Source organism: Chlorocebus sabaeus, chromosome 21, assembly GCF_047675955.1.
Source record: "Chlorocebus sabaeus isolate Y175 chromosome 21, mChlSab1.0.hap1, whole genome shotgun sequence".
Classification (NCBI taxonomy): domain Eukaryota; kingdom Metazoa; phylum Chordata; class Mammalia; order Primates; family Cercopithecidae; genus Chlorocebus; species Chlorocebus sabaeus.
The window spans coordinates 11392166-11416750 of record NC_132924.1 but is presented as its reverse complement, the minus strand read 5'-3'; the positions used below and the strand labels follow the sequence as shown (position 1 = coordinate 11416750).

The 24585-nt window shown below is 40.4% G+C and overlaps 1 protein-coding gene and 1 non-coding gene across 2 annotated transcripts; one reads left to right on the top strand and one right to left on the bottom strand.

Annotated features, from left to right (window-relative positions):
• Positions 1 to 3984: 3984 nt before the first annotated feature.
• On the top strand, positions 3985 to 4088 carry LOC119620668 (U6 spliceosomal RNA). The gene has a single exon (XR_005237211.1). It is a non-coding gene; the product is annotated as a U6 spliceosomal RNA (small nuclear RNA).
• Positions 4089 to 12587: 8499 nt separating this feature from the next.
• FIGNL1 (fidgetin like 1) lies at positions 12588 to 19310 on the bottom strand. Its single transcript, XM_007981325.3, has 3 exons — positions 19224 to 19310; positions 16686 to 16794; positions 12588 to 15795 (listed from the first exon to the last, which is right to left on the bottom strand). Exon 3 carries the CDS (start codon positions 15783 to 15785, stop codon positions 13761 to 13763), a length of 2025 nt encoding a protein of 674 aa, XP_007979516.2. The 5' UTR covers positions 15786 to 15795; positions 16686 to 16794; positions 19224 to 19310; the 3' UTR covers positions 12588 to 13760.
• Positions 19311 to 24585: the final 5275 nt, after the last annotated feature.

Sequence of the window (24585 nt, the reverse complement as noted above, 5' to 3'; positions counted from 1 at the left end):
TTTGGGTATAATTTTAGGAGATCTTAAGTAATAAAGTTTATTGCACAGGCTGCAAGAAAGACTAACCTGCCTCAGTACCACTGCCAATAAACCAAAACTTGCCAGGTTACAAGGTATCACAGCCTTGGCAGGGTACTCAGACTGGGTTCATCATCACTGACATCACTGTCCTGTTGTCCGGCAGTGATCCCAGGTGGGGATCTCTCTGTTCAGTCTCCCGAACTTATTTTACGCTGAATGAAATAATCAACTCTACCACGTCAAACGAGACTCACTTGAGCAAAAAGAAACTTGTGAACTCCATTCAGTGGCGAGCAACTTGACTGCTTAGGCAATGTCTGACACAAAAAGGTGGTCAATACATAATGCAGTGGAATTGAAAAAGAGACTCAGAGAGAGGCTTTGAAATTAAGGCTCGACTAGGATTAAGTTATTCCAAAGTACTAAAATGGCTTAGGAAAAATATTTTTTTCATTTCTATGTGTACAATTCTAAAGTGGATATTATGTGCATTTTCCACTCTAATTTAGACCAGTTGAAAGGAATAAATAATGAGGTGCTGACATATTTATTTTGCATCTACTAAGCTTATCCATTAAAATAGATTTATCTGCACCATTTCCCTTAAATTGCAATCATGCCCTGGTTTTACAGCAATTTTCTGTATTTTGTGAAATTATGCCTCCAGATGCTTATCATGCACTTGGGAGTTGCATTGTTCCACCAGGTCAGAAGGATGTATATAGTCATGCTATTTCTTCCACATGTGAGAGCTCAACATTCTCTGCATCCCAAACTCCAATAAAATAAGAATTTATCCACTTCTGTGGTCACAGATGTAATGTTATGCATATACGTTGCTTGCTCAAAGATTCCTTTGTAAAATGGGTTTCCGAACGTTTGGTTTCTTAACATGCAGATGAAATCTGTATTTGCCTCACAACTACTTTTTAAAGCAATTTCAATAGGTTTGCTCAATTTGGAGTTGGATGAATGATTATTTGCTAAGGATTCTGATTCTGAGGGGTTTACTTCCAAATACAATCTTGTATGTGTGTAAAACATGGAGACTTTCAACCTGTTTTTTAAAGATTCATTTTCTGTTTGATCATTGTCTTTTCAGCCCCATTTCCTAAATGCAATACATGATGTTTTCTGAGAGGAATTCGTAATAGGGATTTTCAATTCTTACCACTTGCCTCTCCAAACAAACCTAATGGTGCCGGTTGAAAAAAAAAATAGTTTAATTATTTAAGAAAGCTATGTTCAATACTTTAAAAATAATATTTCATTGAGTTTTTTAGATTATAAAAGAGTAGATTGTCATTGTAAACAAAACTGTGTGTGAGTGAAATCAAATATGGAAAACTTCCTCCCTCCCACACCTGCCTACAGAGAGGTAAACACTCTTAACTGTCATCGTATGCCCTTCTGAATCTTTTTCGCATTCCTTTACTTATATAAGTACATGAACTATGCGCAGCTTGCTTTTTTCATTGAATTATAGAACTTGGAGCTCTTTCCCTACCAGTGCACATACATTGACTTGATTTTTAAAACCCACTGCACAGACCATAGAACAGATTCAGCTATCTTCCATTGATAGATATTTAAGCCATCTAGTTTTTACATATTAAAGCGTCTCAGTGAACTTATTTAGGTAGTATAGATTCCTAGAAGTGGAATCACTTTTGGCAGATATTACCAGATTCCTTTCCAAAAAGGCTAAGTTTATCCACACTCCACAACAGTGGATGCCAGGATCCTACTCTCCAAATATTTGCCAAAGCTGAGTAATGTCACTATTTCCAAATGTTATGCTAGTGTTTTAATAATTTTTAAATTTTAAATTTACATTTTTATACTTTTAGCTCAATGTGTAAATGTTTGTGACTGGTATCTTCTTTAAATTTATGTTTGGATGCTTTTAGCTCAATGTGTAAATGTTTATGATGGATGTAAAGGCAAAAACTTCTTAACAGTATAAAATCTTTTTCTTTATCCAGTTTGTTGCTTTTTACCTTGATTCCTCCTTTTTCTGGTATTAATAGCCCTGTTCCTGATCTTTGTTGGCACTTTCCTGTTTATATTTCTATTCCTTTATTTTCAATATTTCTATTTTGTTTTATAAAGATAATGTAATTAAACTTTTTACCTAATCTAGGCGGCTTTGCTTATTAATCAAGGAAGTTTTTGCATTTGTTGTGAATCCTGAAATGTTTGCTCTTTTTCCTGACATCCTATTTAAAATTTTCTCTTTATTAAACTTTTATTAGTTTCTCTTCACCTTTAAACATTTTTCTCTCAATTTCACTAAATTGGGTTTCCTTTGTTTTTATTTTTTCTCTTATGATTTGGAAGTTTCATATCCCATTTCTGATCTATGTCCTATTTCTATTTTACTAACAGTTACACTTCCATTTTAGACATAAACAAATACACATATATATGTTTGTTTTGATCTTAATTTATGATACACAAAAATTTAAATATATGCATATTCACATGTTACATGTTTAGTTAGATGTTTTCACAATACTGATTGAATACTAATTTGTTATTTAAATCAAAGTGAGCATGTAAAACAGCTGATGATCGTTTATTAATACAAAGGCCTCTATCTACCTCAAGTATTAAACAGGCATAACATAAACAGTAAATTAAAAGGCAATGTTAGAAACACATTATTTTGTGAGTTTCAAATTTCAGTAACAACTTTAGGGACATTTTTCAATAAAAACATGTATCAATAATAGCACTATTCCAAGTTTTCGATTTTTATATAGCCTTATGTTCTTTTGGTCTTCAATATGTAGTACTTCTAAATTATTTATAACTATTAATAAATTACTTTTTAAACTTTACCTCTGAAAATAATTTTATGGTATAGTTTGCACCACATGAGTACAGATAACAGAATGAGCCTGGACTGCAGCAAAATGCCTAACAATGAAGGCTGAGAGTTTTCAAAGATCAGTATCCAAATCTGTGGCAATGTTGGGGTAACAGGACGAGAGGTTCTTAAAGAGCAGAAGCCAGTCTGTTCCTGTGAAGCACCAGATTCTCAACTTTTACCTTAAAGGTATAAAAATTAAATTATTTTGCAGTTCAAAAGGCTGCCTGCAGATGTACAGCACAGAGTTGAAAGGGAAACAGCCTTAATTACAGACATGGTCACAGACACTATACTGGTCTAGATCTGCCCTGTCCAACGTGGTGGCCTCTGGTCTTACGTGACTGAGCACTTGAACTATGGTGAGGTGGAACTGAGATGTGCTTTAAATGCAAAATATATACCGGATTTCAAAGACTCAATATGAAGAATAATAATTTCAATATCAAGTATCTCATAAACAATTCTTACATTGATATGTTGAAATCTGATATTAATTTCACCTGATTCCTTTTACTATTTTAATGTGGCTACCAGAAGGTTTAAAATTTCATATGTGGTTCTCATTATTCAGAGGTAATGTGTTAATTATCATTTTCTTGGCGTTCCAATAATTGTCTTGACAACACTTGTGACAGTCCCAGGTCTGTCTAGTTTAATTCAGTCCAAAGGATTTCAGCAGTAATTTGCTGAAAACAGGAGAGAGTATCCTCTCTTTAATGAGACAAATGTCTACTGAAGTCACTTTCATGGCAAAATGATAGCTGCCTTTTTTTGATTTAGTTATTATCATATGTTCCAACTTCATGACAGGGCTCAGTAATGGGAGCAGTGGCTAAATTTCTGAGTCTGGATTTACTTTGTTTTTGCACCATATTATTCCTGTTTTCTAAATACTCAGAGCCCTTGTAGCTGATAAATTACACTAAACTAGTCCTGCGCTCCATAGAAATTACTCCAAAATCCTGACTTCTTATCGTTATTGTTGTCCTCTATGAAGAGTAACATCTGAGCCTCCTGACAATGTCATCCTTTTAGGAAAAAATGTGATCTTACTGTTTGTTTTTCACTGTTCTAAAAGATTAGTGGATGTGCTCACTTTGGCAGTACATATACTAAAATTGGAATGATACAGAGATTAGCACGGCCTCTGAGCAAGGATGACACGCAAATTCATGAAGTATTCCATATAAAAATACTTTAAAAATAAAAAATAATAAATTTAAAAAAATTAGTAGATAAAGCACATGGCTTGAGTAGGGTTCCCTGCAATGTCCTCACCCCATGGTCTTCTGACTGCCTTCTGCCCTTGCTGTTATGTGGCCAGAGCCTGACCCACCCCAACCTACCCCACAGGGCTTCACTTCAAACACCTTGTGCCTTCCACAGGCCCCACCTGTCAGTCTCAATGCCCCGGTCCTAAGCCTGAACCTACATACTTTCTCTCAACATCAAGACTTACCTGAATATATGCCAAACTCCCTCAAACAAAACATAACACAATAAAATATGAGCAGCTGCTTTATTCTTATCTTTTATCCCCGTTTGTTGAAATCTGGAATTTTAGTTTTGGATTTTTGTAATGCTATGTTTTTATTTCAGAAAATCATTTTAACAGTTGTATTAAACTGTACAACTACATTGTCAAAAATTATTTAGTCACAAGGTTTGCTGGTTCCTTTGCTCATGGTGGCTTGGCATGTACTATAGCTTTCCTTTTGCTGACTTCCTTATCCTGATTCATTTTTCATTTGCCTAAGGCATTCTTCAGGGGCCTTTTCCTCTTCCCCAGAAAGAATATATGACAATTTGGGGATCCACTGTATCTAAACAAGAATTTACTGTAGTCACCCATTTGACATCTTAGATCTACAATTCTAATCTCAAAATTATTTGCCCCCAGAACTTTGTGAGCACTGTTTTATTATTATATTCTTTTTAGAGACAGGGTCTCACTCTGTCACCCAAGTTGGAATGCAGTGGTGCAATCATGACTCACTGCACCCTTGAACTCCTAGGCTCAAGTGATTCTCTTACCTCAGCATCCTGAGTCACTGGGATTACAGGCATATGCCACCATACTCAGCTAATTTTTTTTTTTTTTTTTTTGTAGAGATGGGGGGATCTCACTATGTTGCCCAGGCTGGTCTCAAACTCCTGGGCTTTAGTGATCCTCTTGCCTCGGCCTCCCAAAGTGTTGGGATTACAGGTGTGAGCCACTGTGCTCAGCCCCATTACTTTCCAGCATTTAATGTTATTTGGCACTTTAGTTGACACTCTGATTCTTAGTCTTTTACAGATTGCCCATTTGGTTGTGCCCTCTTGCTCTCTTTCCCCAGAGACTTTACCAAGGTATGTCTCAGTCCATCCCCAATTCTTGCTTAACACTGTTTAGAGAAAACTTCCCTCTAACTGCATTTTCCTCTACTCCCATATAACAATTGTCAACACAGAAGACTTCTGTGATCAAATGTGGGTTTTTTTCCCATACACCCATCAGTAGACACCAGCTGCATGTCCTCTAATTCAGTTCCAACACTATTTACCTAGAGATGGTGTCAGGTCCCACAGGCTGAGGGGGTCAGTCCCCAGGACTGCCCCTCAACACCAGCCGCCAAGTCTGGGCCTTCAGAACTTCTGACCAACCAGCTTCAAGTTAAGGTTCCCATGACCCCTTCTTTCAGCTCACACAACTCAGGAAAACACTTAGTTCACCAGTTTATTGCTCTATACTGGAAAAAAATGCAGATGAAGAAATGCTAGGGGGAAGGGGCTTGGAGCTTCCACGCCCTCCCTGGGCGCACCACTCTCCAGGAACCTCCACATGTTCAGCTATTGGGAAGCTCTCTGAACCCTGTCCTCTTCAGGTATTATGAGTCTTAAGACCCACAATCAGAAAGTTGGGAGAACATTAGAGTGGAAGGAGGGCAGAACACCAGAGGTCGACCTGAGGCCTAACACATCCAACATTATAATAAGAATATATAAGGGCTGTGGGAGTTATAAGTCAAAGAATCCTGGATGAAAAACCTATATATATAACACCACACACTCAGTAGATGTTTTTGATATGAACTATGTATTTCACTCAGAAGAATTATCTGCTCTGAATAACGTAATTATCATCTACCTCTCTCCTTTTTACTTCTATAGATTCCCCATTATATGGATATTAATTTCCTGGAATCTGTCATACTACTTAACTCCTCACTCTAGCTCTGTCTGCTGAAGATTGTAAAATAATTCCACAGCTTATTCTTCCTTTTAACTATCTTGTTTCAGCCCTTTCTATTTTAAAAAATTCAGTTCTTCCACTAAGATTTTTATTTTAACCATTAGAATTCTTCTGTTTCCTGGGCCTTTATTTCATATCTGTGATAGATTCTGAAGCAGGCTCCATGATCCCTACTTCCTGGTAGTTGTCATTTTTAATACTCTTCCCTAAGAGTGGGAAGGACCTGTGTCTTGCTCCCACCCTACAGAATACAGCAAAAGTGACAAAGTATTGCCTGTGTGATTACATTACAGAAGATAATAACATCTATGCTGCTGGAAAGGCTCTCTCCCCTGCCAGCCTTGAGGAAGCAAGCAGCCATGTTGGAATGCCTACATGGCAAGCAACTGAGGACAACCTTCAGCCAACAGATGGCAAGAACTGAGGCCCTCTGTCCAGCCATCTGTAAGGAACTGAATGTTGCCCAACCACCACTTGAGCTGAGAAGTGGATCCTTCCCCAACAAGCCTCAGATGAGACCACAGCACTGACCAACACCTTCATTGCAGCCCTGTGGGCCCCTGAAGCAGAGGACCCAGCTAAGCCTGACCCACAGAAACTACAAGGTCACTAAGTTCGTGGTGAAAGTTATGCAACAATATACTAATACAATAGCTGCCTATTTTAATTTGGTGGCTATCATGTCTTCTGGGATCAAGACTTTCTAAAGCTGTAGTCTCCTGAACCAATGGTTTTCTTTGATGGGAATCACTCTGCTTCTTCTCTGGGTGCCTCTCATGATGTTGGGTTTTTCAGAAGTCTCATGAATCTTGCATGGTTGTGAAATGCACAGTCCCTAGCTGTAAAGAACTTTCTAATGGGTGTGATATAGGATTAGAGACAAAGACAGTAAGCATAAGTATTTTCAGTTAGTAACACTTACCAATAAAAAATGTAGGATAATATGATAGTGATGGCATGCATGTGTTGGAAGTTAGTGGAGGCTATCTCACAGTCGTCAAAGAAGGCCTTGCTGGAGAAATTATATTTTACTAACTTGAAGAAGCAGCTGTAAGAGCTTTCCACACTCAAAGAACAGACAGTGTAATGTTCCCTACCCTGCATTGCTGCTATAACAAACTATCATAAACTTAAAGCTTAGAACCACACCACTGTGACCCCACAGTTCTGTACATCAGAAGTCTGGGAGTCTCTACCAGTTTCTCTGCTCTGGGTCCCATAAGACTGAAATCAAGGTGTCAGCCGGTCTGGATTCTCAACTGGAATCTCTGGGTGAGGCTTCCTGGCTCATTTAGGTTGCTGGCAGAATTCCCTTCTATGCAGTTGTAGGACTGATACCTCTGGTTTTTGTTGGCTATTTTCTGGAGACTCCTGTCAGCTCCTAGAGACTTCTCTCCAGCCCTTGCACATGGGCTCCTGCTTCACGGGGCTGCAACTTCAGAGAAAATCCTTTTCATGCTTGGAATCTTGGACACCCTCTCTGCCACATCTTTCTTCTGCCTCTTCAGCCCTCCTCTTCTCTAACCAGTCAAAGAACATTCTCTGCTTTTAAGGACTTATGAAATTAGATTGGCCCTACACAAATAATTCAAGATAACCTCCCTATCTGAAGGTCTGTAACCGCATTACCTCTGCAAAGTCCCTTCCCAGCAGTGCCTAGATTTGACTGAATAAGCAGCGGATGGGTCTCTTGGAGGAACATCTTCAGAATTCTGCCTACCACACTTCCTATATGAGAAGCATGTTTGTTGCACCTTAAGATCCAGTGGGATGAAGCAAAGTAAGGAGAGTGAAGAGAAATGATATTTGGCTCTAGGAAGGAATTTGGATTTTATTTTCATTTAGATGGGAATCTTTTGGAAGATTTTTGCAAGGGGAGGTAATGTTAAGTTATACTTTAAAAGTGATCAGTATGCTGACAGGGGAAAGCTTCCTTAGCAATTGTCTTTCATATTACCCAGCTGTGGATAGAGATGTGTTAACTGTGGCGTCAGCATGACCTCCTCTATGTCTTGGCGTAAGCCTGCACGTGTCAGTGGCAAGGATATAGAGAAACTGTAGGAAGTGGGGGTCGACCCTTAAAAAAGTGTGGAAGTAGGTAAAAAGTTACTGAGACAGGAGTTAGTTACATCAAGAAGTTCCACTGCTTCATCAAATACTTGTGCTTCCGTCTAACGTGGCAACCAAGTACCTGCCACCCTGACTCACTTCTCAGGCTGCAGGGCCCACAAAAGCCAGGCGACTGTAAATGACTCCCCCTGATTTAGGGAACTCCACTTCCCAGTGGCTCCATAAGAAACAGTGGGGCATGAGCTCTGCAAGGCTTGTCTTGGCAATCCTATCAGATACCAGACCACTGGCCCACAGCCTATTTTGCTACCTAAGCTAGGGGTACAGCCCAGGCACTGCTGAAATAACCAATCTCAGCTGGTGTTTTCACAGCCATTATTTAGCTCAGGGATTCCAACAACCCAATACAATTTGCCTTGTGACCTCCAGAAACACCTGTCATATTTGAAAATGGTAACCTTCCCTCTTTTCCAACATCACACTGGATTTATTCTTAGTGTGTATTTTTTCATTTCAATAAAAATTTTGCACATATGGGCAGGAAAGGTAAATTTGTGGCTTAGGCCACTATTTTAAATGAAAAGTTTGATACTATACCTTTTCTTATTAAGCTAATATATTCTTCTAGGGGGAAAAAAAATGCTGGGGTAGTTTTTTCCTAGAAGCCTTTTAAGGGAAAGTTGAGCTGCATGCATTTCTTGGATACAAAGGTAAGGTGCAACTCTGACACTACAGCATGGGACTACCAAGACTACCAAGTGGATGGCTCCCTCTCTGGGACCGCATGGCTTCATCACACCTGGGGATGAGAACCGGGGCCTGACAGTCCAGGTTGTTGTAGTATGGGTGTGCTTGCCCTGGCCATATCTGAGGAACCTGGGACTTAGCTACATTTTCCCTGCCATCTCTACATTTCTGAGCAGAAATGGATTGAGAGAGCTCTAATAGCTGGGCTTCACTGGCCATGGCAGGCCCTGCTGGTCAGCAGGCACACCACTGCTTGTTGAGATGCCTGAGCCCAGCTGTCACAAAACACCAATGGCCCAAGTGTCCTTAACCACAGCATGTTGCCTTTATAAAATGCCACCTTATGTGGACTTCCTTTTTCCCTTAAGTGGTTTATTATGTATTAAGTGGTCCATTATGCTGACTTAACTCCTTAATAAAGCCCTCTCTTCATGTTTTCCCATTGTTTTTATAATGAGACAAATTAGTAATAAAGTTAGCCCTTACCTGACTATACTTTGTTTTGTGCCTCCCAGTACCCAGCACCTGATAGCCTAGAAGCAGTTCTCAAATTCATAAAGTTTTGGTAAGTGATAACAGAAATCTGGATGTGTCATTGAGGATTGTCCAGTACAATTTCCTTTTATCACTAAAAAAACAGATCTTAGGGAGTTTGTACAAACTGTCTAAGGTTAGAATCACTGGCAGTTTTCTAACGTGCATTTTAATGCTCTTTCCATTATAAACTGTGTTGTAAAAGTTTTGTTTTGTTTTGTTTTGTTTTGAGACAGAGTCTCGCTCTGTTGCCCAGGCTAGCGTGCAGTGGCCGGATCTCAGCTCACTGCAAGCTCCGCCTCCCGGGTTTACGCCATTCTCCTGCCTCAGCCTCCTGAGTAGCTGGGACTACAGGCACCCACCACCTCGCCCGGCTAGTTTTTTGTATTTTTTAGTAGAGATGGGGTTTCACCATGTTAGCCAGGATGGTCTCGATCTCCTGACCTCGTGATCCACCCGTCTCGGCCTCCCAAAGTGCTGGGATTATAGGCTTGAGCCACCGCGCCCGGCCTAAAAGTATTTTTTAAGGGCAAGAGTTAAAAGTGGTGACTGCTTCTTATCTATTCTCCCAAGACTCCCTCCATTCACCCAGGCTGCTGGTCATGATGGTCCCACCTGCTTAAACTGTTTAAAATGTGCTCCCTCACCACCAACTCCCGAACCGAGGACAAGAACTAGGAATATAAGAAGGAAGTTAAAAGATGCTATCTTTATCCAACCTGTCCTTTTGCCATGGATCTTGATAGAATCCTTTCTTTTATTCAGATCCCTAAAGGTGGGCTGTAAAGTGTCCCTTAAAAAAAAACAAACACTGGGAAATAACAATGGAGACCAATAAATAACATATAAGCATGAGCAGAGAAAAAAAATAATCTGGGACAGACCTTTAAAAAAGTTCTAAAGTGTAGAAAAGGAGAAACATAACTAGAAGATATTTCTCTGGAATTAGAATTTTTCCACAAAACTAAAGATAGATGGCATATGATCTCTAATAATATGATGCAAATACCACAAACATTAAGCAGAATGAGCTAGGACAACCACACAAAATAGTTGAAAAGATCCTTCACAGCAACAAGAGCAAAATCAAGGCAGATTCAAAGAAAATGTACAATCATAAAACATGAACCAGGCCTTTTAAATCTGCCTTTTACTATTTAATCCTCACTCTCCAACAAGACAGATATAAACTATACGCACTTTAGAATTGAGATTGAATAATTAAGTAACCAACAGTCACCAGTAAATGACAGAGCCAGAACTCAACAGGTCTATTTGGCTCCACAGTCCACTTTAGACTATGATTCCATCAAGACCAGCTTGTCAATATGAAAAGCAGACCTAAGAAATGTTTTAGAAATGAGAAAATGAGTTAAAATTTCAGAAAAATTAGAAATTTACCACAGAATAAATACATATCAAAAGGATAATATATTATTACATGTATAATAAAAAGATTTAAGAAGGCCTGAAATTATAAATTAGAATTACCATATTCATATCAAAATTGTTAAGCATTAATACCATAACCAAGTGACAGATTTGGTAAAATGTGTATTTCTACTAAGGGAATGTAATTTTTAAAGACATTAAATATCAGGCTAGCATTCATGTTTCTGAAGCAATGGCTAAAGACAGGGCAGTGCCACACTCAAGAGAATTTAACCCAAGATTATTGCAATCAATAAAGACAATCACATGTGGCAAGAGTAAGAAATCTTAAAGCTTCAGTAAGCCTCCTACCCAGCTGCTTCAGAAACACTCAAAATCACAAAGTGTTGAGACAAAGAATTCTTCTCTGTGGTATACCGTAGAAACAACAGTTGACTCCCCAGCTCAAATTTTCTTTCCAGTTTTAAAATATCCTGACTATTCCTTTCAGGTTAAGATTCTTATTTAACAGAATAGTAGACCTTAATTCAGGAAGGGCCATTTCTTGAGCTAACCAGAGACATGGGCTCTGCTAATGCAAGATGAGCTAAACCAACTAGACTTTCTCTCCTTGTCACAATTTCTAAACTCCATAGAAAGAAGTGGCCCTGTGGTTGGTGGTCAAGGGAGCTTAAAGTCAGGGCTGGCAGAAGCTGTAACTGAAAAAAACTGGTAATAAATATTAAGACCAAATTACAGAGCTAAATAAAACATTAACAGCTAGAGGGCAAATGCTGACAAATCTAAATAGCTACAGTAATTGTAAGACCCAAGAAGGTGGGAGTGATCTGCAGGAAAGAAAAACTAGAGAATTCCTTGACATCAATACCAAAAAACCCAAGGTTATAGTGCTGTTTATATAAAGAGATAAAGATAGTAATGAATACTGTGAAATGTTTTAGGATGTTAAAAGATATAACTAAGAACTGAAGACAAGAAGTTTAACATTCAAATTCTAATAAAAAAGGCCAGGCATGGTGGCTCACGCCTGTAATCCCAGTACTTCGGGAGGTTGAGGTGGGTGGATCGTTTGAGGCCAGGAGGTCGAGAGCAGCCTCAGCAACATGGTGAAACCCCATCTCTATTAAAAATACAAAAATTAGCTGGGCGTGGTGGTGCACACCTGTGGTCTCAGCTACAAGGGAGACTGAGGCACAAGAATCACTGGAACCCAGGAGGCAGAGGTTGCAGTGAGCCAAGATCACACCACTGCACTCCAGCCTAGGCAACACAGCGAGACTCTGTCTCAAAACAACCAAAATAAAAAATGAATACTAATGAAAGACAATCACATATTACAAAGGGAAACACTAAAAATTGCAACAACAATCTTTTAACATAAAAACAGAAGGCAAACCAAGGATAAAAATTTAAACTATCCATACACAAACTGTCTAAATTCAACAACTAAGTGTTTCAATTTGTCATTTCAAATTGCACTGTTCACAAGAGAAAATATTAGAACTTAAATGTAACCTCCATGAGACTAAGGATATTTGTGTTGTTCATTGCTCTACCTTTAGTACCTTCAGTTTTTTGAATAAATGCAAAAAGAATGCCAACAAATACCAAAACTGCCTCCTGCCCAATGCTGCCACAGCTCTGACTCAGTGCAGATGGAGTTTTACACAGGAACTACTTTTTCAAGAGGACAATTTAGAATGCAAGCCAAAAGCATTAAAAAGTACATATTCTTTAATCCAAGAATTACTCAAGAAATTTATACATTTTTTAAAAAGATCACCAATTGCATCCCACATAGTTCCTTTACAATAAACAAAAGATAAACAACCTAGTGTCCTGTCCTATATGCACTCTACCAGATGACTCAATTATAGTCCATCCATCCATGGAATCCTAGACAATCATAAAAGGACATTTACGTCAACATGTAAAGATACGCTTTAAAGAGCAGGCTACAAGACAGAATACATTATACAATCCTACTGCTATATAAAACAAAACATCTGGAAAAATCTATGCTTAAATATTAATAGTGTGTCCCACAAAGTGGTAGGATAACAGTGATTTTTATTCTTTTTACTTATCTCTATTTTCTCATATTTCTGTAACGAACATGCTTCACTGTAATGAACATGTTTCATAAAACAAAATGGGTCTGTTATAAAAATCTGAAAACACTTATTTTTGAAAGAGAGCAGTATTACAGGCTATAGTGTCAAATAAAATATTAATGTTAAATATCACACGCTTCCCTGAAAGTAACCAACATTCTTAATTAAGCTTTCAGTTCTGTGAACATATCTCTAATACTAGATCACACCTTGCTATTTCTGAAAATGTTAGTCCTGATAAAAATTAACAACCATAAAAGAGGTAACAAATTGGCTGAAGAAAGTAAAAATTGGCACTTTAGCTTTTAGTGAGATCTTAAATCTACTCAAATAACACTAAGCAATACTTTGTCCAAATGTAAACCATTATACTAGCAGACATTAAGAATTATGTGGCCATCAGAACGCACTTTCTTCAATAAAAGACGAATATTAATCAGATACAACTTTATATGTAACCTTCAAGTAAAAAAAAATTTGAGCTCACTTTTCATGTTATATAGCTTCAAGAAAGACTTCTTAGAAACAAAAGTTCATTCTCACTTTGTTCAGATAGGCTTACACATTAGGTAATCACTGGAGAGCAAAACTTACATTAACATACACTATGTCAATCAGTTATAAAATCTGAGCTATTATTATTTGAAGTACAGAATTCAGAATATATTCTAAAAAACACAATTAACACATCCCCAACTTTCTATGCTAAAAAAAAAAAAAAAAAAAAAAAAAACTGTACTACAGAGATGCCGTCTTTTGATTCCAAGAATCCCATTTACTTTCCACAACCAAAAGTTTTGTTCCAGTTTTCATAAAGCTCTAAATCTTTTGGAGAAACACTAGGTCGCACAGTTCTAAAAGCATTTTCAAAATCAATATAAGCTATTGGTCGAACTTGATCCGGTGTTATGGTAGCAATGTCAGCAGTTTGTAAACTGCGAATAGGACCAAGAGAAGCCTCTCTGCAAAGCTGTGTCATGTCTGCTCCTGAGAACCCATCAGACTGCTGTACAACCTGTTCGATTTCTTCTTCACTGAGGCAACACTGCTCTTTGGACATTAGATTAATTACTATCTGTTTCCTGGCTGAAGCTTCTGGGAGGGGAATATAAAGCCTTTTCACCAATCTTCTCCGGGCAGCCTCATCAATTTCTTGTGGCCGATTTGTTGCTCCCACCACTAGGATACGATCTTCAGAAGATGTTGTTGCTCCATCTAGCTGAACTAAAAATTCTGTTTTTATCCTTCTAGAAGATTCATGCTCACCATCTCCCCTTTGAGATAACAAGGAATCAATTTCATCAATAAATATCACAGCTGGTTGCTGACACCTTGCAACAGCAAACAATGCACGGACCATTTTCTCCCCCTCACCTACCCATTTAGAAGTTAAGGATGAAGCAGAGATGCTAAAGAATGTTGCCCCAGACTGACTAGCAATGCACTTGCCAATTAGAGTTTTACCAGTCCCAGGAGGACCAAAGAGCAAAATTCCTTTAGGGGGTCCCCTTAAACCAGTAAAGATGTCTGGCCTCAACATGGGCCACACAACTATTTCCTTTATGGTGGCTTTAGCAAATTCTACTCCTGCAATATCTTCCCAATTTACTGGAGGTCCATGATCCATAATCTCATTCATAATAAGTTCAATCATCTTTGGCTCCAAGTTCTTCAGACGCTCATCGACTGGATGTGCTGGTTCTGTAGGCCCTGCCCCGTAAGGCTTATACTGCGTTCCTCCATTCTGCTCTCCCCCATCTTGCTTGGGTATAGGAGGAACAAACTTTCCAAGTATTCCTCGGGATCTACTAGCTCCTAGAGACTTTTTTACACCACCATAAGAAGACCCTGATGCACGCTGAGGTTGGTGGTACTTTTTTTGCTGATCTACCCACAATTGTTCTTTTGCCGTTTTAAATGTAGGCAGGCTGCTATCCTCCTTTGGGCCATTATCTTCTGTTTTACTACAAGCCTTATTTAGTATTGGATTGGAAACTGCATCAATGGTGCCAGAATCATAAAAAGACTTCCTTTGTGGAGTCTCACAGGCAGCAGGAAAACAAGACTGATTAGATAAGAACATATTAAGTCCTATGTTTTCTTTTGGAGAGCTGTGATTTTCCTTTTTGACATTTCCAAACAACGGTGTGACATGGAATTTTGCAGTGGCTGAGTCACCTACAGGTGCTAAGAATGTAGGACAAGCCTTAGCAGTGTTAGTCACCATAGGTGGCTGGGCAGTCTGAAGGAGTTTCAAAGGACTGTTCTCTGGGAAGTCCTGGGTCCTATCTTGATCATGAGCTGAGTTAGGTAATGGGTCACTCTCTTGAGAACTACCAGAAACACTAAATTTAGGAAGATCAAAGACAGTGGCCTCCTTATGGATTACCACTGATGCATGAGCAGGTTCCAACAGAGAGTCTTTGAATTTTTTGCCAGCTTGCATCATCTTCTGTACACTACTCATTTTGAAAACATTATTTATTGACAATCCAGACTGCCACTTGTCACTATCTGTTTGTTGAGATCCTGCCAAAGTTAAAATGTTTTCTGCATAATTATTCAAGCCAGATTCAACATTGTCAGAATCAATAATTGCAGAATATTTCTCTGTATATTTTTTGAACAGTCTGGTAGCACAGACCTGGGAAATCTCAGAGTTTGCCCATGCATACTGAATGCGTAATATCTGTGCACGGTATGCATCTGCCTTCCGTCCTGTACATATGCCAGATGTAATTGTGAAGTAATTCTTCTGCCATTCACTCAGGTGCACAGATCTAGAGCTGGAGGTCTGCATTTTACAGGTCCTATAACAAACAATAAAAATGAAAATCAGTATGAAGAAAACAAAGACATAAAACTTTAAATATAGTTTTTAAATATCTGCTAATCTGAAGGAAGGGACACTGGACTTTGTATTTATAATATAGATTTATAAGGACAGGTTATAAGAGAAATATCTAGTTAACTATAGATTGTAAGTATTCAAGACGTATCAATACGAAGTCTTCAATATTAAAGACTTGATTAAATAATAATTTATGAGTTAAATTGTTTTACATAATTTTATCTGTAGGGAAAGCATTCATAAGGTTTAGATGAAAAGGATTTAAAATTAATCAGAAAAAGAAATATAGATACATAAAGCAAAACAAAATGAACAAGAGGTTTAAGTCTGAGCTGTAAAAGAAACTAGGTGAATGAGCTTAAGCGAACTTTTTACTATCACTGACGGTTCTTTAGTTTTCTTCTCTTTTTTTTTTTTTTTGAGACAGAGTCTCACTCTGTCACCCAGGCTGCTGGAGGGCAGTGGCGTTATCTCAGCTCACTGCAACCTCCACCTCCCAGGTTCAAGTGATTCTCCTGCCCCAGCTACCCGAGTAGCTGGGATTACAGACATCCGCCACCATGCCTGGCTAATTTTTATATTTTTAGTAGAGATGGTGTTTTGTCATATTAGTTAGGCTGGTCTCGAACTCCTGACCTCAGGTAATCCACCTGCCTTGGCCTCCCAAAGTGCTGGGATTACAGGCGTGAGCCACTGCGCCCAGCTGGTTCTTCAGTTTTCTTATCTGCAAAGTGAGAGGAACCACTGGGACAATCAAATCAAATAATGAATATGAAAATAATCTGAAAACTATCATTATCCTTATCACACAAATGTAGAAACTGAGGCTGAGAGAGTTAAAGAACTTACTTGAGATCACACAGTCAGTTATGAATGGTGCCAGAAATGGAACACGAGCAGTTTCAATCCAGGTACTGTGCACTTCTCCATGTACACAATGGTCCTTGATGCTGCTATCCTAGGTCACAGATTGAACAGCATGGATCACAAATTTAAACTATGGCATATTTAAATGGCTTTAATAACTTATGCATGAATAAGTTCATCACCCTAAACAGAATGCCCTAGAATATCTCTGTTACAATAAATTAGAGAACAAGCTAGCCTACTAGTAAAATGCTTTTACTTTAGATTTCTTCTGTCGAGTTATTTGCATAAGCTTCTTCACATTAAGTTACATTTAAACAGAACTGTGGATGTATCACATTGCTAGATACATAGAATTTACTTACATATCCACAAGAAAAATTTATGGAATTTTTTTTTGTTTCCTAACAGTGTTTCAATTAAATGAAAACCAAGAAACCCTACTTAAGGCTCAAGTATTTGAAATTTTGCCTTTCAAGTTACTTGTAAGTACAGCTTAATAAACAACAGGTTCTTTTAGTGCAATAGCCATGTTTAATACAGTTTTTATCTCCCATAATGTCTTACAAAGAATTTGTCACATTGTAAGGTGTTCATAAATTTTTGTTTAAAAAAAATAAGAAAACTTAAGATCCAGAGCTTTAAAGACACTGTAATTTATTTAAAGCTGTAAAGCTAAAGAAGCTAGAGTCAAAACTAGATCTGACCTCTCCTGCCAAGCAGTTCATCGTTTTTTTCACTATACCATTTTGATTTTAAACTCATTTATACAATACTGGAAATGAGAAACTGAAAGGTGACTGAGAAAACACTTGACACAAACTTTTTTTTTTTTTTTGAGACGGAGTCTCGCTCTGTCTCCCAGGCTGGAGTGCAGTGGCGCGATCTCGGCCCACTGCAAGCCCCGTCTTCCAGGTTCACGCCATTCTCCTGCCTCAGTCTCCCGAGTAGCTAGGACTACAGGTGCCTGCCACCACGCCCGGCTAATTTTTTTGTATTTTTAGTAGAGACGGAGTTTCACCATGTTAGCCAGGGTGGTCTCAATCTCCTGACCTCGTGATCCGCCCGCCTGGGCCTCCCAAAGTGCTGGGATTACAGGCGTGAGCCACCGCGCCCGGCCGACACAAACTTTTACAATTAGTGTTATCATTCTCTTCCTTTCCATGGCTTCATTCCACTTTATCATCTGTTATCCTGAAATTTCTGCCATACCTCAGAGTTCTAGTCACCGTTCTCAGAATAAACCCCTTCTCCTTTCCATCTTCACCTTTCCTTCAATATTCATCTTCCAAGTCTTACTTCTTCCTTTCAATTCAATCATTTAAATGACAAATATGGATAACGAAAAACTGGCCATCACTGATCAGTGACATAACCATTGTCTTGTTTACCATTTCCAAGACAATTTAACCTTTATGGCCTTTCCTAGATCTAAAAAGTATGATTAATTAGCACTGTCATATGAACTGCATTTCAATGTTCTTTATTTTGCCAATGTTCTGATTATTTTAATAATGTGATTAACTGTCTTCCTAACTAGATAGTTGGCTTCTGCAGGGAGGAATTGTTTTCCATTCCATTCACATTGTCTTAGTACCTAGAATACAGTGTCCTTTGGAATAACAGCTATAAAATACTGACGGAGTGCCTACTCAGTACCAAGCACTGTCAGGCCTTTCACAGGACTCTATTCTTGATGCAAAACAGGAGTTAAAGAGCACAGGGTCTGGAGCCAGGCTGCCTGTGTTCAGATCCTGGCTCTATCAGCAGTGACTGCAGGAAAATCTCTTAATGTCTTTCTGTTACCTATAAAAGAAGCGCAGCAACATCACTGAGCTGACAAGGTATTGTACTGCAAAGCACTAGACAGAAGACTCAGTAGTTAGAAAATACTCTATAAAATACTGCTTCTTCCGATTCCTCACAACGAACCTTGAAAGGTATGAGCCCTTCTTTCTCATCACAGAGATTAAGAGCTTGCCTGGGTCACAGGGGAACTGACAAGGTATTTTACTTCTGCAAAGCACTCGACAGAAGACTCAGCAGTTAGAAAATACTCTATAAAATACTGCTTCTTCCGATTCCTCACAATGACCCCTGAAAGGTATGAGCCCTTCTTTCTCATCACAGAGATTAAGAGCTTGCCTGGGTCACATGGGAACTGACTGAACCCCTGCTGGGCCGGGTAAATGCCTGCGGTAAGCGGCCCCGCCCCCGGACAGGCTCTGCCAAAGAAAGCCTTCCGCAGACCTGGCCCCGAGACTGCTGTCCACGCCGGGACCCAGCTTCCTAATCCTGGATGAGTCTGGTTCTGGGCTAGCGGGTCAGCCACCCTCCCCTAAGAAGCAAAAGGGCACAGCCACTGGCTGGCTCTCGCCTCCCACGGCCTCACGCGAAGCCCCCGCTCCGCGACCCCCCAGCATTCCAGAGGCACACGCCCGCCTCTCCCCTACGCCCCAACCCTGATGCTCCACAGGAGTCAGCAGCGCCCCTGCCCCGCCTCCCGTCACCTAGTCCTACCTGCCGCCGGTCTGGGACGCCGGCGGCCTCCGAAAAGCGCGGGGACCTACGTGCGCCTGCGCGCTGCTGTCGCCCTCGGGCTTGCGCCGTACGTACGTACGTACGCACGTGCGTGCGTGCGTGCGTGCGTGTGTGCGTTCGGCGCGCGGGGCGTGGGCGTGGCACCTGGGCCAGGGCACCACCACCAGGGCCCTATCTCCGAACAGTGGTGTTCGATAAACGCTTATTACATCGTTGTGCATAGGCTTCATTTTTAAAAGTCCTCCCACATAAATACAAGGAGGCGATGGAAATTGAATGAAGATTCGAAGGATTCCCATAGAGCGTGGCTCACCTGTCCTCACCCGGAGCGTGGCTCTCCTGCGCCCACCAGGAGAGCAAACAATGGCTCAGCTGCGCCCACCCGGGAGAGCGAAGCGTGGATCACCTGCGCCCACCCGGGAGGGCGAAGCGTGACTCACCTGCGCCCACCGGGGAGAGCCAGCCACCCTCCTTCTGTGCTGCAGGCAGGGAGCGGGCGGCGGGAGAGGAGCGGATCCACTTAGGTCAGCGATTAAGACATCGTTACAACAGGCCACCCCGGCCTTGCGGGGCCTGTGGCTGCTCCCCCTCTCTCCGCCCCTCGCACCCTGCAGTCTGCGTTCCATACAGCCTGTGAGCAGGTGCTCAGCGATGTTCCCTGGCTGAAAGAACCGCATAGAGTAGCATGAAAAAATGACATGTATGTTTAAGATAAAATAAGGGAGAGGACTGAAACCGGCAGCTCAGATCTCCCCGCAGCCAACATCTACATTCCTCTGGACAGCTCTCTGCTGTGTAGGGACACCTCCCTGGAACTTGGAAAAGCACTCCATCATTACCTTCCACTTGGTTCTGGAGCAAGGTTTCAAAAAAAGAGTGCCGTATTTTGATTAATTTAGTGAACTGAATTTTCAGACACAAGTAACAGGGCTGCCACTCAGTGGCCTCTGCAGTAAATAATGATATCAGATCACATAACAAGAAGACTGGAGGTTGGCGGGAAATCTGGGCCTGGTAACTCAAAGAAGTCGTGAAGGACCATCTCTTCATTCTGTCACCTTCTCACCTGTGGATTTTCCTCCCTAGGCTTGTCACCTCATTGTTGAGAGATGCCCTCACAATCCAAGCCAGGCATCCTCACACAACCAGATCTAAAACACAAAGAGGGAGCCAAACTGAGAAAGGACCTTTTCCCTCTGAACACTTCTCTCTTGGTAAAAGAAAATGTTTCCCAGAAAGCCTTCTAGCCTTCCTCTTATATCTCCTTGACTAACTGGGACCCGGTCCCCTGGATATCCTTTCCTGAGAAAGAGAGGGTCTGGTGCAGGGGATAGAGAAAATGACTAGCAACTAGCAGAACATGATGTTTAAACACAAAATTTAAAGAAATGCAAGACACAAACAATTTGAAGATTTTTTTTTTAGTTTTTAAAATCTTCACAAAATAAAAAGGAATTGGACGATGCACTTTAAAAACTAGAAGAGGTTTCACTGAAAACAACAACTCCTAATTCATTTCGTGGCTTACATAGTAATAGAAAATTAGTTTATTCTAATTCCATACTTTATCAACTAATTTTAATTATTTTATAATTACCCAAAGTATGTCATGTAGAATGAAAATAAAAGAAAATGGAAACAGTTATATCAAGGCCAAGTCAGTTGTATGTTTACTGGCTATTTAGAAATTTCTAAATACGTGTATATTTAGAAATGACTATATAGATACTATTTGAGTAATGTTAGGGATGGAAAGTTATGTCTCCCCAAAGTTTGTATGTTGAAATCCTAAGCCCAATGTGATGGTTTTAAGGGGTGGGGCCTTTGTGAGGTGATTAGGTCATGAGAGTGAAGCCTTCATAGATGCGATTAGTAAGTATCCTTATAAAAGAGACTCCAGAGGCTGGGTGCAGTGTCTCATGCCTGTAATCCCAGCACTTTGGGAGACCGAGGCAGGTGGATCGCCTGGGGCCAGGAGTTCGAGACCAGCGTGGCCAACATGGCAAAACCCTGTCTCTACTAGAAATACAAATATTAGCCAGGTGTGGTGGTGGGCACCTGTAATCCCAGCTACTTAGGAGGCTGAGGCCTGAAAATTGCTTGAACCCAAGAGGTGGAGGTTGCAGTGAACTGAGGTTGCGCCACTGCACTCCAGCCTGGGGGATAGAGTGAGACTCTGTCTCCAAAAAATAAAATACAATAAAAGAGACTCCAAAGAACTTTCTAGGCCTCTTGCCACCACCTAAGGATGCAAAGAGTTGACAGCAACCTGGAAGAGCCCTCACCGGAACTCGACCATTCTGGACTCTGACTTCCAGTCTCTACTGTGAGAAATAAATTTCTATTGTTTATGAGCCACTCAGCATATGGTACTTTGTAGAATAGGCAGGCTAAGACAGATAATTAGCAATTTTGGGTGATTTTCATCATCAAAATTTTCATGATGGCATTTTGGAGAATTCACATAAACCACTCTCTTACCCTCCTAAAAGTATTGCTCAAATACTGAATTACATTTGTGCTTGCCAGAGTTAACTTTTTTCCAACAAGTAACACTAGCCATTTCATTTTGTGCTTTTGATACAAAAGCATTTCCCAATCAAGTGGCTTTCATCTTCTGGCCTGGTTGGCAAAAGTGTAACTCACTTCTGCACCCTCTCTGAACCCTAGTCTCCTCATCAAATGTAAAACAGGAATAAACCTTTTTACCCTGGAAGCCATTATAAGGATTATAATCAACATAAGATATAATTCTTAAATTATCAAAGCAGTCGCTGGCATGTGGCAGGCACTCAACAGAAACCGTGTTGCTGTGTTATTTTTATTGTTACTATTAATACTCCTATTGGGATTGAAACCCTTATGCCATATCAAGACTTTTCCATCTTTGACAAATGAGACATATTAGGATAGTATCTTAATAATATGGAAGAGTTATTAAGTGCTTGAGCTATTCAATTATTAAACTTTGCTTCCAAGACCACAGACTGGTGGTAAATACTGTGCGTGTGTGTGTGTGTGTGCATGCATGCGTGTGTGTGTGTATGAGAAAGAATATGCTGTTCTTTCTTCTTCTGGGTAGAAGTTGTTGAGACTTCAAGGGAAGAGGTTTTCACCTATAGCAGACAGTGCCAGTTTTCTTGGTGTGAGGGATTCTGGAAGATGGCTGCCCATTTCCATATTCATGAATTTTATAAACATGGTCTCAGATAAATGCCAGTGTACACTTCAGTGAGCTCATTTGTTTTTGAGCAGAGGGGATAACATAGTCCTAAATAATGTGCCTCCCTGTCAGCCAGGAGAGTTACATTCTGGAGACGTGTGTGTCAGTGGGTGTGGGAGGCAGGTGGTGTTGAGGAGATAGGGAAGCCGACAGGACAAAGCTCAGAGGGAAAACAGCCCATCTAAATCCAGTTCTTTCTCTGGGGGATTCCCTGTATGTGGATTCGCACTGACTTCCAAACCTCTCAGCTCCCTGACTCAGTGGTAAGAAAGGAAAAAGAACCAGGGTTGAGGGGATGGTGTTCCAGCCCTCCAGCAGGGAAGTAAGATGTGTGGGCCAGGGTGAACCAAGTGCACAATTTTAGTAAAAGATCTGTACTGGCCACACTGAATGAATCATAAAGGGATGTGAAGAGGCTACCTCTGGCATCATTGTCATAAACAGAGCTGGTGACGGGGGAGGTGGTGTTCTCCTTGTGTCAAAAGACAAAATTATTTACAGATCACATTGGCTTTTATTCATGATTCATGAATCCAGTAGCCTCCATTCTATAAAATAGAATTAGAGTTCCCGCTGGGCAATGGCAGAACAGTGGTTTTGTAAGGTTGGAACAAGGAAACAGTATTTTTTTTAAAGGTTGATTGGTTAGCATCAGCTTACTTCAGACCACTTTTCTTGTCATGGTTAAAGCAAATGGGACTTCCTTATTACTCTGACTCAGGTAGACTGAGCTCTTGCTGATGGGTTGCTGTGAATCTCTTGTTTTCAAGAGAAACTGGTCTATTTGGGGACCACCAGCTTTCTTAAAGTTTCAGCTTGACTAAATGGCACTTAGCATGAGTGATGCCACTTTAGTTTGGTCTGTTGGGACCTAGTGCAGGAGCTCACTCCAAAACAATGCCCTCCCATAATTTTTCTTTAACATCTGAAATGGGGCAGAGCAGAGACGGAAGGAAACATTTGCTCGGGTCATCATTTTCCTCAAGGACTGAGCTACCAATTGGAGTCAACACTTCTAGGTGCCTCCAGTTTGGTACAGTATGTTAGGGGTTGAATTGCATCCCCCAAACAGATTTGTTGAAGTCTTAACCCCTGGCACCTGTGAATGTTGCCTTATTTGGAGAGAGGGTTGTTACAGCTGTAATCCAGTTAAGATGAGGTCCTACTGGATTAGGGTGGGCCCTCATCCAATTGATTGGTGTCCTTATAAAGAAGAGGAAAAGAGTCCCAGAAGGAAGAAGGCCATGTGAAGATGGGGGCAGAGATTGGAGTGATGCTGTCACAAGCCAAGGAATATCTGGGTTACCAACAACTTGACTTTGTAGACAGTATGGCCCTGCCAACACCTTGATTTCAGTTTCTGCCTTCAGAACTGTGAGAGAACTTGTTTATGTTGTTTGAAGACATTGAGACTGCCGTCCATTGTTCCAGCAGCCGCAGGAAACGAATGCTCTGCATTCTTACGGGACTGCGGCAGGATGGTGGAGTGATTAAGAGCAGGGGCTGTGGAGTCAGCTCTCCAGGGTTCAAGTCCCAGCTCTACTGCTCACGAGCCACTACTGAGAATTGTTCAGAATCAACCCAGCTGAGGTCTGAAGATCATTTAGACCAGAGCCTGGCCCACGGTAAGCACTGCCCAGGTGCCAGGTGTTATTATGGCCGGGCTGGCCAGTTCTTCCTCTTAGGTTGCCTTGCTTAGAGTTTGGGAAGGAAAAAATAATCCACCTTGTTGTTGTTTTTTTTCTACCATTTTAGTCTGCTTAACCTTACTGTTTCATATATTAGCCAAATTCTCTTATTTTACAGGACATTGGAATCTCAGATATACAAGGAAACTGAAGAATTTTCTAATTTTCAGTCCAATCTCATGGACTGAAAAGTCAGTCTCATAGAATAATGACTCCGATTTCCCAACCCTTGGTTTTTTCCTATCTCCATTTGAGCACCCACCATGGAGGAGAATTCACTGCCCTGTAAGAAAACACTTTCCACTTGCTGATAGGCTGACTTCTAAGTTTTTCTTCGTATTGAAAATCTGTCTCTCTATCTGTCACTTTCTCTTTGGAGCTAGAGAGGAGACTGTTCAAATTAAAGGAAGTGTAAAATGTGAAGACAGCT

What these genes read in the sequence shown, in the direction of transcription:
- FIGNL1 (XM_007981325.3), bottom strand. Translation starts at nt 15,785, where the DNA reads ATGCAGACCTCCAGCTCTAGATCTGTGCACCTGAGTGAATGGCAGAAG.